The sequence below is a fragment of the Carlito syrichta genome, unplaced genomic scaffold (genome assembly GCF_000164805.1).
Source record: "Carlito syrichta isolate Samal-C Ts95f unplaced genomic scaffold, Tarsius_syrichta-2.0.1 Scaffold304751, whole genome shotgun sequence".
NCBI classification, from domain to species: Eukaryota; Metazoa; Chordata; class Mammalia; order Primates; family Tarsiidae; genus Carlito; species Carlito syrichta.
In genome coordinates this window covers 1-14773 of record NW_007248847.1, presented here as the reverse complement: position 1 = coordinate 14773, position 14773 = coordinate 1, and the positions used below count along the sequence as shown (strand labels likewise).

At 53.1% G+C, this 14773-nt stretch overlaps 1 protein-coding gene across 1 annotated transcript in view; it reads left to right on the top strand.

The window, feature by feature from the left end:
• CPN1 (carboxypeptidase N subunit 1) overlaps window positions 1-12186 on the top strand; it is a gene marked incomplete at its 5' end in the record, with an annotated part of 26728 nt that extends 14542 nt beyond the window's left edge. The window contains 4 exons of the mRNA XM_008060869.2: window positions 2076-2231; window positions 7011-7193; window positions 11398-11509; window positions 12116-12186. Of these exons, the coding sequence (XP_008059060.2) occupies window positions 2076-2231; window positions 7011-7193; window positions 11398-11509; window positions 12116-12186 (522 nt within the window). The remainder of the gene's footprint in view (window positions 1-2075; window positions 2232-7010; window positions 7194-11397; window positions 11510-12115) is intronic.
• Between the last annotated feature and the right edge of the window lie 2587 nt (window positions 12187-14773).

Below are 14773 nucleotides of genomic sequence, written 5' to 3'. Positions count from 1 at the left end.
CCAGCTACATGGAAGGCTGAGGCGAAAGGATCGCCGGAGCCCAGCAGGTCGAGGCTGCGGCGGCTGGGAGCGTGCCACTGCACTCCGTCTGGGCGACAGAGTGAGACTCCGACTAAACAAATAAAATAAAATAAAATAAATAAATTAGCTGGACATGGTGGTGCACTCCTGTAGTTCCAGCTACTCGGGAGGCTGAGGCAGGAGGATCGCCTGAATCCAGTAGGTCAAGGCTGTGGTGAGCCATGATCGTGCCACTGCACTCCAGCCTGGGTGACAGAGCGAGACCCTATCTTAAAAAAAAAAAATCAGATTCCCCTGAAACCTATGAATGAGACCTTATGTGGAAACATACAGTCGTCCCCTGGCCTCCATGGGAGTTGGTTCCAGGACACCTCACATCCAAGGGGACTCAAGTCCCTGATGTAAAGTGGCGCGATATTTGCATATCACCCCTCGAGTGCTCACATGACCTCTTACGGTATAAATGTGTGTGAATATGGCTACACTGTGTGGTTTAGGGAGGGATGGCAAGTGGCGAGAGAAACAGGTATGAGCCACCATGCCCAGCTGCTGTTGTTTTTGAGTCAGAGTCTCATTCTGTCTGTTGCCCAGGCTGGAGTGCAATGGCGCAATCGCAGGTCGCCATAGCCTTGACCTCCTGGGCTCAGGTGATCTTCCTGCCTCAGCCTCCCAGTAACGAGGACTACAGCTGCGTATCACCATGCCCAGCTAACTTACACACACACACACACACACACACACACACACACACACACACACACACACACGTGCTTATATATATATATATATTTATATATATATAGTTTCTTTTTGTAATAGAGAGAGGTCTTATTATGTTATCCAGGCTGGCTGGTCTTGAACTCCTGGGCCCAAGCAATCCTTCCACCTAGGCCTCCCTTGTGCTGGGGTGACAGACATGAGCCACCACACCTGACTGCATTGTTTTAGGGTTAGATTGTGATGCTGGTTATGCTACCCTGTCAGCCTTCTCAAATTCACTGAATCGTACACTTAGGATGAGTGAATTCTGTGTCACGTAAATTCTATCCCAGCAAAGCTGTTTATTAGAAGTTTCTAATACTCTGGTTTCTCTTCAGATCGTATGAATCTTTCGCCTTTTACTAAAGATTTTCTTGGAGAGGAACAACTCAGAGATTTCAAGTAATTTTTATTTACTTATTTTTTCTGAGTTGGAGTCCAACTCTGTCGCCCGGACTGGAGTGCAGTGGCACTCCCAGCCACCGCAGCCTCGACCTGCTGAGCTCTGGAGATCCTCCGCCTCAGCCTTCCAAGGAGCTAAAACTACAGGCATGCGCCACCACACCGGGCTACATTTTTTATCTGTTGTAGAGATGGGGTCTTGCCAAGTTGCCCAGGCCGGTCTCGAACCCGCAGGCTCAGGTAATCCTCTTGCCTCGGCCTCCCAAAGTGCTGGGATTATAGGCGTGAGCCACCGCGCCTGGCCTCAACTAATTTTTTGAAGCCTTGCCTTGGCGGGGCTATTCATGTCTGTTACAATAAAAGACAATGTTTCCTTATAAAAAAGAAAGAAATTCCTGTTATCCTGGAATTCCCTCTTGTTGGTGCTTCCCCTGGGGTCTCCGCTCCCAGCACGCGGTCTACAGGGCAGCAAGCCACATGCACGGGACGGTGGATACTTGAAGAAGAAAACGTCAGCCTGTCATCCCGCGCCTTTGGGAGGCTGAGGTGGGTGGATGGCCTGAGCCCGCGGGTTCGAGACCCGCCTGGGCAACTTGGCGAGACCTCATCTCTGCAATAAATCAAAAATTATCCAGTGTGGTAGCTTGCGCCTGTAGTTCCAGCTACTTGGAAGGCTGAGGCGGAAGGATTGCCGGAGCTCAGCGGGTCGAGGCTGCGGGGGCCGGGAGGGGCCACTGAACTCCAGACTGGGTGACGGAGTGAGACTCCGACTCAAAAAAAAAAAGAAAACGTGCGACCTCCGATAGGCTACGCTCATGCCTAAGGGGAAACGCACTCCAGCCTTCCAGCACGGGGCCCCCGCCAAGGCGTCGCTCTCCGCCTCCCCTTTCCAGGGCCCCAACGTGTCCAGCTACCTGGTTGGCAGGAGCAACGCGAACGGGGTGGACCTCAACCGAAATTTCCCCGACCTCAACACCTACGCGCACTACAACGAGAGGCACGGGGGCCCCAACCACCACCTGCCCCTGCCGGACAACTGGAAAAGCCAGGTAGGGGGCGCTGAGGAAGCGTTTGGGATCCTCCTTCCTTCTTTCTTTTCTCCCCTTCCCCCCTTCTTTGAGGTGGAGTCTCCCTCTGTCGCCCAGGCTGGAGCCCAGGGACACGTTCGCGGCCGCCGCAGCCTCGAGCTGCTGGGCTCCGGCGATCCTTCCGCCTCAGCCTTCCGAGGAACGGAACCACAGGCATGCGCCACCACGTCTGGCTCATTCTTTGATTTATCGTCGAGACGAGGTCTTGCTACGTTGCCGGCGGGTCTCGAACCCCCGGGCTCAGGCAATGCCCTCGCCCCCATCTCCCGAAGTGCTGGGATGACAGGTGCGAGCCCCGTACCCAGCTTCTTTCTTTCTCTCTTCCTCCCTCCCTCCCTTCTTCTCTCTCGCTTTTTCTCTTTCTCTCCCTCTCTCTCTCCTTCTTTCCTTCTCCGTCTCTCTCTTTCTTGTCAGGATCTCACTCCTCCACCCAATCCACAGTACACTGGCATGATCACGGCTCGCCGCAGCCTCAGCCTCCTGGGCTTAGGCCATCCTTCCACCTCTGCCTCCCAAGTAGCTGGGACTGCAGCCACGCAGCACCACGTCCAGCCAATTTTTAAACCTTCTGTAGAGACGAGGTCTTGCTCTGTTGCCCAGGCTGCTCTCGAACTCCCGGGATCAAGCGATGCCCCCCCAAGTGCTGGGGTGACGGGCGTGAGCCACCACGCCTGGCCTGCCTCTGGAACTTTTTGCAGAAAGATGGCTAAGCTGTGTTCCCGTGATCTTCTTGAGAATCAAGCGTCGACTGTGTATTAATCTGTCCGGAGTGATAATAACCATGTCTGAATCTTTTTGGTGTCTCTTTTCTCCCCAGGGAAGAGCCCTCCCTGGAACACACGCTCACTGAATGCTTCGCGTGAGTGGAGGGGTGGTGAGGGGCGCAAAGCCAGTGTCAAACAGCCGCGGGGTACTTGACGGCGTCACCCAGTCCTCCCACAGCTGGCTTCCCTTGGCCATCATCATCCTGGGCAGTGACTGCCTCACCCAGTATTGCCCAGCTCTGTTTTATAGCGGTTACACCCAGAGAGAGAATCATTTAGGCCCGGCGTGGTAGCTCATGCCTGTACTCCCAGCACCCTGGGAGGCCGAGATGGGAGGATCGCTTGAGCCCAAGTTCAAGACCAGCCTAGGCAACATAAGCGAGACTTGGTCTCCACAAAAAAAATTTTAGCCAGGTGTGATGGCGGGCGCCTGTCGTCCCAGCAACTCGGAAGCTGTGATCGCGCCTGCACTCCAGCCCGGGGGACAGAGTGAGACCTGACTCAAAAAAAAAAAAGAAAATGGAACAGCCGATGCTGGGAATTCCTGAAGAGAAGAGGGTGGGAGGGCGCAAGGGTTGAAATCCTCCCCGTTGGAGACCACGTCCATCCCTGGGGGGACAGCCGAACAGCAGCCCAGACCCCGCCATCACGCGGCATGCTCGTGGATCTGCGCTCCAAACTCCAATTTCTTTTTTTGTTGTTTTTGTTTTGTAGTTTCTTTTTTTGTGTGTGAGTTGGAGTCTCACTCCATCGCCCAGACTGGAGTGCAGTGGCACGCTCCTGGCCACCGCAGTCTTGACCTGTTGGGCTCCAGCCACCCTTCTGAGTAGCTGGAACTACAGGTGTGTGCTACCACACCTGGCTGATTTTTTTTTTTATTTATTGTAGAGATGAGGTCTCACCAAGTTGCCCAGGCGGGTCTCGAACCCACGGGCTCAGGCCATCCACTCACCTCAGCCTTCCAAGGCGCGGGATGACAGGCTGAGCCACCGGCCCGGCTCAAACTCCGATTTCTAGAAAGGGCCTCAGGGAGTCTGGCCCTCACAGTCCTCCCCTTCCCTTTCCAAGCTCCCTGGACTCTCTGCCACGCCTCCCTCGCCCCCTGCTCCTTCCGTCACCTCATCCGACGCCCCGACCCCTCTCCGGGGGGTCTGCACCCCTCGGTCCTGCGAGCGTCTTCCCCTGCGCCGGGTCTGCTCCTGAAATGACTCCCGTCATCCTCGGAGTGTCACCGCCACCCCTGGTGTTCACACAGGGTGGGACAGTCTAAATCTTCTGTTTGTGAGTGTCTAAACTCAGAGACTGGAGAAAGAAAAGTTAGCAGGTGGAAGGCTTTTCACGGGGAGTTTCCCAGACGAAATATTCCGAGGTTTTGCCCCTTGAAATTGAAGCCAAAGGCCTGCTGGCACGTAGGATATCTGACCGCCACGCTCCTCTGGGCTCAGATAAAAAACAAGCAGAAAATAACTTTGGGCTAGTCGGCATGGCCAGCCAGAAGGATATTCTGATTTCTTTCTTTCTTTTTTTTTTTTTTTTTGAGTTGTAGTCTGTCTCCGTCGCCCAGGCTGGAGTACTGTGGCACATTTATGGCCACCCCAGCCAGCCACCCCAGCATTGACTTGCTGGGCTCCAGCGATCCTTCCACTTCAGCCTTCCCAGTAGCTGGAACTACAGGCGTGCACCACCACGCCCATCTAATTCTTTGATTGATTGTAGAGATGAGGTCTTGCCAAGTTGCCTAGACTGGTCTCGAACCCACAAGCTCAGGCAATCCACCCACCTCGGCCTCCCAAAGTGCTGGGATGACAAGCTTGAGCCACCATGCCTGGTCAATTTCTCTCGGCCGCTGCAACCTCGACCTGCTGGGCTCCGGCGATCCTTCCGCCTCAGCCTTCCGAGTAGCTGGTATTACAAGCATGCGCTACCACACCCGGCTGATTTTTTGATTTATTGTAGAGATGAGGTCTCGCCAAGTTGCCCAGTCGGGTCTCGAACTCGCGGGCTCAGGCAATCCACTCACCTCAGCCTCCCAAGTTGCGGGATTACAGGCTGAGCCACCGAGCCCGGCTCCTGGTTTTCAAAAAATTATTATTTTTTGAGTTGGAGTCTCACTCTGTCGCCCAGGTTGGAGTGCGGAGGCATGCTCACAGCCACTGCAGCCTCGACCTGCTGGGCTCAAGCGATCCTTCCGCCTCAGCCTTCCAAGTAGCTGTAGACACAAGCGTGCACCACCATGGCTGGCTAATTTTCTGATTGTAGAGACTAGGTCTCGCCAAGTTGCCCAGGCTGGTCTCAAACCTCTGGGCTCAGGCGATCCTTGATCTCCCAAAGTGCTGGGATGACAGGCGTGCGCCACTACACCCAGCTGGATGGTCTGATTTCTAAAACTTGTTTCCCTGAGGAAAATAAGGCACTTGAGTCGATCATTATCAGGCTTCCGTGCCGTCCTCTGTCTCAGTCTTTGGAGAAGTAAGGCAACAAGCAGTTTCTCCTGACGGAACAGTGCTGAGAAGAGCAACCATGCCGTCCAGGCTGGTCCGATCAGCAGAGGCTCAGGACGTGAAGAAAGCCCTGCCCTGGAGGGTCTGGGCCCTGGTGTGGGCCCCAGGACGGGTAGCCTTGGTATTTTACATCCCTTCTGACCAAGTGAGACTCAGTTCACCCCAGGCCTCTGGAATGGAGACAACGTGGCCCTTGGAGCTGACCCTTGGTCCGGGAAGGGCCATCTGTATGTGAGCACCACACAGCCCCTGAGCGTGCCCATCTAGAGAGGAGGGAGACCCCGACGGCTGCCAACGAGCTACTCACACCACAGGTCCACGTGAACCCTGGACGGCCACTCACAGGCGGCCAACGAGCTACTCACACCACGTGAACCCAGACGACGGCCACTCATGGGCAGCCATGCGATCGAAAGGGCGGGGTTTCCTTTCTCAGCCAAGACGGACGCGGCTGACGGCATGTCCATCCTGAGACATCGGACATGAGCACAGGAGTGTGTTCTGTGTTACCATGACGGCAGATATGCTGGGGAGGGGGGACGTTGGAAGCCATTGCCGTAAACAAGTGGCGTCCACGTGTGCTGACCGGAGCCTTCCATTTCCAAGGTGTCTTTGAAGCCACTAGAACAGTGGGCCCATTGGGACACCCTTTCCGGGGAACCAGAGAGAGGCGGCACTGGGACTCGGAACCCCTAGTCGCACCCCCTCACTCTTTTCTTTTTAATTTTTAAGGAAGTTTTTTTTGAGCCATCACCAGACAGATATTGACTACCGTTAATCCCACCTCCCTTCCCCGCCCTGGCCACCCCCCTCATAGTTTCCCGCCACTGTCAATCCTTTTCTTGTAGTATTATGATAGCTGTTCAATAGCAAGATCATGGAACCAACCGTGCTGTCCATCAACAGAGGACTGGATTTTTAAAATGTGGTACATATACACGATGGACTACTACGCAGCCATAAAAAAGAACAAAATCATGAATTTCGCAGCAACCTAGATGGAATTAGAGTCTATAATACTGAGTGGCCTCTCACAGAAACAAAGATCTGAGCATCACAGGTTCTCACTCGCAAGTCAACTGTGTTTTTTAGAGTGGCTTTGGGTTCACAGCATAACGGAGCCGGCAGGACCGGGTTCCCAACACTCCTGCATGACGCGTCATTCGCACCTGAGTCTGTGGTTCCCACGGTGCCCTTTCTGGGCGAGCGTGCTGGTGGGTTTCCACACGGTGTCCCGCCATGCACCTTCCACGCCTGAGCGCCCGCCGCCCCCGTGTGTGTCCTGGGCTTTCCCACAGGCTCTCATGCTGGAAGGGGTCTGTCCGCTCTGTTGCTGACCGTCCTTCCCCAGGCCATGTGTCCCCGGCCGCACGCTTCCCTCTGCCGGGACGCTCTGCTCTGTCCAGGCCACATCCTGACAGGCGTGCTCCCACACCCCGGTGCCCGGTGTGCGCTCACAGCTGGTCTCTCCCCAGGTGGAGCCCGAGACCCGGGCCGTGATCCAGTGGATACGCTCCTTCAACTTCGTGCTCTCGGCCAACCTTCACGGAGGCGCGGTGGTGGCCAACTACCCCTACGACAAGTCCCTTGAGCACCGGGTCCGAGGATTCCGCCGCACGGCCAATACGCCCACGCCAGACGACAAGCTATTCCAGAAGGTAGGCAGGATGGTGGCCTGAGCCCCAGGGAGCGCGGGGTGGGGAGAGGAGCCTCAAGGCGGTGACCAGTACCCCGTGAGGGACGGTCGCTGTTGCTGGAAACACTGCCTGGGGCTCACGGTTGAGCAATTACACTGTGTGTTGAGTGATAGGCCAGACATTGAAAGGAGAGCTTCATATTGTAATGACCCCAGTGGGGAGAACACTTAAGCTAGTGACAAGCAGGAAATACGCCGGAAGATGGATAGGCCAGCGGCATTAAATGTGAATTTAGAGGCTGGCGTGGTGGCTCACACCTATAATCCCACCACTTTGGGGGGCCGAGACAGGAGGATCGCTTGAGGCCAGGAGTTCAAGACCAGCTTGGACAACACAGTGAGACCTACCAAAAAAAACTTTTAAAAAGTGGGCTGGGTGCAGTGGCTCAAGCCTGTAATACCAGCACTTTGGGAGGCCGAAGCAAGAGGATTGCATGAGCCCAGGGGTTTGAGACCAGCCTGAGTAGGGTGACTTGGCGAGACCTGGTCTCTATAATTAAAAAAAAAAAGAAATAGCCGAGTGCAATAGCGCAAGCCTGTAGTTCCAGATACTTGGACGGCTGAGACAAGACCGGGCATGGTGACTCATGCCTGTAATCCCACCACTTTGGGAGGCTGAGGTGAGAGGATTGCCTGAGCCCACGGGCTCAAGACCAGCCTGGGCAACTTGGCGAGACCTCATCTCTACAATAAATTAAAAAACATAGCTGAGTGTGGTGGCGCGTGCCTGTGGTTCCAGCTACTTGGAAGGCTGAAGCAGAAGGATCGCCTGAGCCCAGCAGGTTGAGGCTGCCGTGGCCATGAGCATGCCACTGCACTCCAGCCTGGGTGACAGTGTGAGACTCCGACTCAAAAAAAGTAAAAAGGAAAAAAAAAAAGTTAATTTGGGGGCATCTAATCTACAATTGTGTGCTAAAATATCCATATGACTGAAAAATAAACTATGCACATGAAAAAGTTTTAAATAATAGTTCAAAACAGTAGGATAAATTAATATATTAATATCAGTCTTTATAGTAATAATTTTATACTAATCATACTAAATAATAACTTAATACCAATAATAGTATAAAACCGTTTATGCTAATTTTCATAATATTAACTTATAATTATCCTATAATACATATATAAGCTAAATTATAAAATATTACTTCATTATATACTAATATATTAATATACAACAATAGATTAATATACATAGGGTGTCAAAAAAAGTTTGCACTTTTTTTTTTATTATAAAGGTGTGGGGTACAATTCAGGGTCAGGTATACAAACGTTGATTATGCAGGTACCCTTGCGGATGAGGTGTGCCCCTCCCACCCCAGCAGTTTCCCTCAGCTGGCAATCACACCCCCTCCCCCGACAGTTTCCCACTACTGCCAATCCCTTTCTTGTAGTATTATAGCTGTTCAAGGTCCGTTTACGAGTGAGAACATATGGAACTCTATTCTTTGTTTCTGTGATAGATCACTGTCACAGAATGGTTGACTCTAAATCCATCCAAGTTGCTGCAGAGTCTGTATGTTTGTCCTTCTTTATGGTTGCATAATACTCCATTGTGTGTATGTACCACATTTTTTAATGCAGTCCAGCTTCGATGTGCACATTTTAAGAGAGGAATAAACTATACTAAAATTGTAATACTCAATACGATGAATACAAGCTTGATTTCTGCAACTATAAGAGGTGCTCAAAGTGGTTACCAGCAGCGTCCAGACACTTCTGATCACGGCCAGCATCTCTTAACATCTTTGTTTCTGAGCTGGAGTCTCACTCTGTCGCCCAGGTTGGAGTGTAGCGGCACACTCATGGCCACCGCAGCCTCGACCTGCTGGGCTCAGGTGATCCTTCCACCTCAGCCTTCCAAGTAGCTGGAACCACAGGCGTGCGCCATCACGCCTGGCTAAGTTTTTGACTTATGGTGGAGATGAAGTCTCGCCTTGTTGCCCAGGCTGGTCTCGAACCCCTGGGCTCAGGCAATCCTCTCCCCTCCGCCTCCCAAAGTGCTAAGACGACAGGGATGGGCCACTGTGCCCGGCTAATTCATCCATTAATGAACTTGATCTTTGCAGAACAAGAAGACTATTGTATTTCTTCTCATCGATCTCATTTTGTTTGCTGTCATGAAGGAGAACTGCAGTTCGAATGCATTCCTCTCCCTTCAACACACGCATCCGCCCCCATCACTCAGTACTTTCCCCAGAAAAGTCCTGCCTTGTGTTTTTTTTGAGTTGGAGTCTCACTCTGTTGCCCAGGCTGGAGTGCAGTGGCACGCTTCTGGCCACCGCAGCCTCAACCTGCTGGGCTCAGGCGATCCCTCTGCCTCAGTCTTGGAAGTAGCTGGAACTACGGGCGCACACTACCACACCCATTTTTTGATGTGTAGTAGAGATGAGGTCTCACCCAATTGCCCAGGCTGGTCTTGAACCCCCAGGCTCAGGCAATTCTCTTGCCTCAGCTTCCCAAAGTGCTGGGATTACAGGTAAAGCCACCGTGCCTGGCCTATATGCCTCACTTTTTTTTAGAGGCAGGGCCTGACCCTGTCACTCAGGCTGGAGTGCAGTGACACGATCATAGCTCACTGTAGCCCCGACCACCTGGGTTCAAGTGCTCTTGCCTCAACAGTCTTCCAAGTAGCTGGGTCCACAGGTGCATGCCACCATGCCTGGCTAACTTTTTGTCTCGGTACCTGGGCGCAGCACCTCATGCCTGTCATCCCAGCACTTTGGGAGGTGGAAACGAGAGGATTGCCTGAATCCAAGGGTTCAAGACCAGCCTGGGCCACATGACAAGACTTTGTCTCTACAATAAATCAAAAAATTAGCCGGGTGTAGTGGCATATGCCTGTGGTTCCAGCTACTTGGGAAGTTGAGGAGGAAGGATCACCTGAGCCCAGCAGGTTGAGGCTGTGGTGAGTTGTGATTGTGCCACTGCACTCCAGCTGACTCTGACTAAAAAGAGAGAGAGAGAGAGAAGAGAGAGAGAGAAGGGGTCTCACTATGATGTCCAGGCCGGTCTTGAACTCCTGTCTTGACTTCCCAAAGCTCTGGGATTACAGACGTGAACCACCTCACCCGGCCCTGTCTTGCCTTATGCGCTCCTTGATTTCTTTTACAAAATTTGGCTAGAAAACGACGAGGTGGCCGGGCCCAGTGGCTCAAGCCTATAATCCCAGCACTTGGGGAGGCAGAGGCGAAACGATGGCTTGAGCTCAGGGGTTTGAGAACAGCCTGAGCCATATGGCAAGCCCTCGTCTCTACAATAAATTTAGAATAGCCGGGTGTGGTGGCACATGCCTGTGGTTCCAGCTACTTGGAAGACTGAGGTGGAAGGATCACCTGAGCCTAGCCTGCTGGGTAACAGAGTGAGACTCTGACTCAAAAAAAAAAAAAAAAAAAGAAGCCAGGCTCGGTGGCTCAGCCTGTCATCCCGCGCCTTTGGGAGGCTGAGGTGAGTGGGTTGCCTGAGCCCGCGGGTTCGAGACCCACCCGGGCAACTTGGCGAGACCTCATCTCTACAATAAATCAAAAAGTTAGCCGGGCGTGGTAGTGCGCGCCTGTAGTTCCAGCTGTTCGGAAGGCTGAGATGGAAGGATCGCCGGAGCCCGGCAGGTCGAGGCTGCGGTGGCCGGGAGCGGCCACTGCCCTCCAGTGTGGGCAACAGAGTGAGACTCCAACTCAAAAAAAAAGAAAAAGAAAAAGAAAAAAGAAGAGGATGAGGTAAGAAGGACCTTCTGTGTCCTCTAGAGCCACCCTCACTTGGCTCGTGAAGAAACTTAGCCCCAAGAGAGTAGAAAAGTCAGAATACAGATACCCGAATTCTAGGCCACCACACACGCTTGCCACGTGCACGCTGACCGCCACACACACCCTCCTACACACACGCACACTCACACCCGCCTCTCTCTGCCTGGTTGCATTTCCTTGACTCCAGCAGGTCATCGTCTGTCCATGCCTTGAAGGGTGTCCCAGCTTCCCCAGTCCTGAGCGGCAGCCTGCCGGAAGCTGGTGATCTCGGGTCCCTTCCCCTCTTCCCCTCCAGCAGGCCAAGGTCAGGAACCCGCCAGGAGCCGGCCATCTGGGGTCGCCTCCCCGCGTCCCCTCCAGCAGGCCAAGGTCAGGAGCCTGCTGGGAACTGATCTCAGGTCCCTCCCACTTCCCCTCCAGCTGGCCAAGGTCTACTCCTATGCTCACGGCTGGATGTACCAGGGCTGGCACTGTGGCGACTACTTCCCGGACGGCATCACCAACGGGGCTTCCTGGTATTCTCTCAGCAAGGGTAAGGGGCGCCAGTCCACAGGGCTCACCTTCCCGGTTTTCCCAGGGAGACGGTGGGGACACAGGGAATGAGTGGGTGAATTTCGCATGCAAGTACAAAGGGAACCCCCAAAACCTCAAATTCATTTATCGTAAATTGTGTATTTATTCTTACATGTTTAAATTTCATTCACCCTCAAAGTTCTCTTCATTTGATGCAATGCACCCATCAAGATGCTTTCTCCGCTGCTCAAAACAGTTTTTTTTTTTTTTGAGTCAAGAGTCTTACCCTGTCGCCCAGGCTGGAGTGCAGCGGCATGCTCCCGGCCACCACAGCCTCGACCTGCTGGGCTCCGGCAATCCTTCTGCCTCAGCCTTCCGAGTAGCCGAAACTACAGGCGCGCGCTACTGCGCCCAGCTAATTTTTGATTTATCGTAGAGATGAGGTCTCGCCAAGTTGACCAGGCGGGTCTCAAACCCGCGGGCTCAGGCCATCCACTCTCCTCGGCCTCCCGAAGTGCTGGGATGACAGGCTGAGCCACTGAGCCGGCCAAAACAGTTTTTTAATTCATCAATTTTGATGGCTGTTAATGCTTCTGCTGCTTTTTGTTTCACCTCTTCCACATAGGCAAATTGTTCCCCTTTAAGACGTTTTCATTCGGGAAAACCAAAAAAGTCGCTCAGGACGAGATCGGGTGAATCAGGAGGGTGCGGCACGGGGGTCTTGCCGTTCTTTTTGGCAAAAACTGCTGAACGCTCAGCGCGGTGTGGGCAGGTGCGTTGTCCTGGTGGAAGAACCAGTCATCTGTTTGCCACAACTCGGGACGTGTCTTCCACAAATCATAACGCAACCTTCTTAAAACTTCCAGATAAAAACGTTGGTTGACCATTTGATCCAAAGGAACAAATTCCGGGTGTGCTACAAGGGGCCGCTGTCTAAAAGATAATTCCCGGGATTTTTGGGGGGTCCTCCCTTATCGAGATCTGAAAGATGGAGAAGCCTTGGGCTGGCAGTTAGTGTCATCTTGTGAGCCTGTAAAACCAAGGTGGGGACACCTGTGTGCCTGCGAAACTGGCGATTTACACAGTCAGGGCACAGAAGGAAAGCAGTGTAGCCAGGAAGGCAGTGAGATACTCTCTCTCTCTCTCTCTCTCTCTCTCTCTCTCTCTCTCTCTCCCCCTCCCTCCCTCCTCTCTCCTCTCTCTATCTTTTTAAGAGGGGGCAGCGGGGAATCTGAGGGTGAACAGGGTGGAGACCTGGCTGGCCCACTTACCAGCCTTGTGGCTCTGGGGTAGTTACTTAACTTCTCTGTGCTTTGCTGTCCTCATCTGTCATTAAGAAGAATATTTAATACTTGCCTCATAGTTTTGATGCATATTTGAAACAAAACAATACACATAGGGCATCTGGGAATGCCTGGCTCATATGTGCTGTGTTTACTAAAGCAGCTTGGAGGTGTGCCCCCCATAGTGGCAGGTGAGTAGAGGGCAGATGCCGGCGGGCACAACCAGCCCCCCAGGATGCCCGCTTTTCGACTGCGACCCTCCCTGTCCATCACCGATGTGGCCCCAGAAAGTGGAAACCTCCAGCAAGAGACTTCTCTCGCCATTCCCTGGACCTTCCCCGCGGCCAAGGGTCAAGAGAACCCGTCTGTGACCCTTCCGTGGACAGGACCCGAGAGACAGGGAGAGGCTGGCATCCGCCGGGCTTTTGAAGAGGCCCCTTCTAGCTCATGTCTTACCGTCCCTCGCTCGTGGGACCCGGCCACAGCCCAGCCGCAGATGGGTGACAGGTTGTGACTGGTCCTTGCGGACTGAGGAGCAGGGCTGAATCGTCGCTGCGTCCCACGAGTGTAGACTGAAGCCTGAAACTCGCTGGAACACAGGCAGGAAGGTCGTGGTGAATTTGACTTTCTTTCATTTGTGTTGAGAAGGCAAGAGTTTTTTTTTTTGGCCCAAGTTGAAAATATCCGGTGGGCATTGCCCTGTTAAGCTGGTACAACTCCAAGATCATGAAACCATCAGAATGATCGTTCCAGCAGCTGGGTGCTTCCTAGAGATGCACATTAGCCGGTGTGGTGGCTCACACCTGTCATCCCTGCACTTTGGGAGGTGGAGGCAAGAGGGTTCAAGACCAGCCTGGGCCACATGGCGAGACTTCATCTCTACCATAAATCAAAAAGTTAGCCGGGCGTGGTGGTGCATGCCTGTGGGTCCAGCTGCTTGGAAGGCGGAGGCGGAAGGATTGCCGGAGCCCAGCAGGTCGAGGCTACGGTGGCCGGGAGCGTGCCACTGCCGTCCAGTCTGGGTGGCAAGAGTGAGACTTTGGCTGGGCTCGGTGGCTCAGCCTGTCATCCCAGCACTTTGGGAGGCCGAGGCGAGTGGATTGCCTGAGCCCGCGGGTTCGAGACCAGCCCCGGCAACTTGGCCAGACCTCATCTCTACAATAAATCAAAAATGAGCTCGGCACAGTAGCACGCGCCTGTAGTTCCGGCTACTTGGAAGGCTGAGGCGGAAGGATCGCCGGAGCCCAGCAGGCCAATGCTGGGGTGGCTGTGAGCGTGCCACTGCATTCCAGCCTAGGTGATGGAGTGAGACTCTGACTCAAAAAAAAAATTTTTTTTGCTTTTTGTTTTGGTAAAATACACATAAGATTTACCATCTTAACCTTTTTATTTTTGAAGACAGGATCTCTCCGTGTTGCTCAGGCTGGCCTCAAACTCCTGGGCTCCAGCAGTCCTCCCATCTTGGCCTCCCCCGTAGCTGGGGTAACAGGTGTGAGCCACTGCACCTGCTGTATGTTAGTCATGTTCAGTGTGTGGTTCCGTGTTGCTAAGGATGTGTGTGATGCTGTGTGATCCCCACCACCGTCCAGCCCATAGCTCTTTCCATCTTTTGTTTCTTTCCTTTTCTTTGATTTATTTATTTTTATTTATTTATTTTTTGAGTCAGCATCTCACTCTGTCGCCCAGGCTGGAGTGCAGTGGCACACTCCCGGCCGCCGCAGCCTCGACCTGCTGGGCTCCAGCGATCCTTCCGCCTCAGCCTTCCAAGTAGCTGGGACTATAGGCGCACGCCACCACGACCGGCTGATTTTTTTATTTATTGTATAGACGAGGTCTTGCCATGTTGCCCAGGCTGGTCTCATACCCCTGAGTTCAGGCAATTCTCTCACCTTCACTTCCCAAAGTGCAGGGACTCTTTCCATCTTTTAAGACTGAAACGATATCCCACTGCTGCCATCAAAAAAAATTTTTTTTAAAGAAGACAAAAAAAAAAAAAAAAA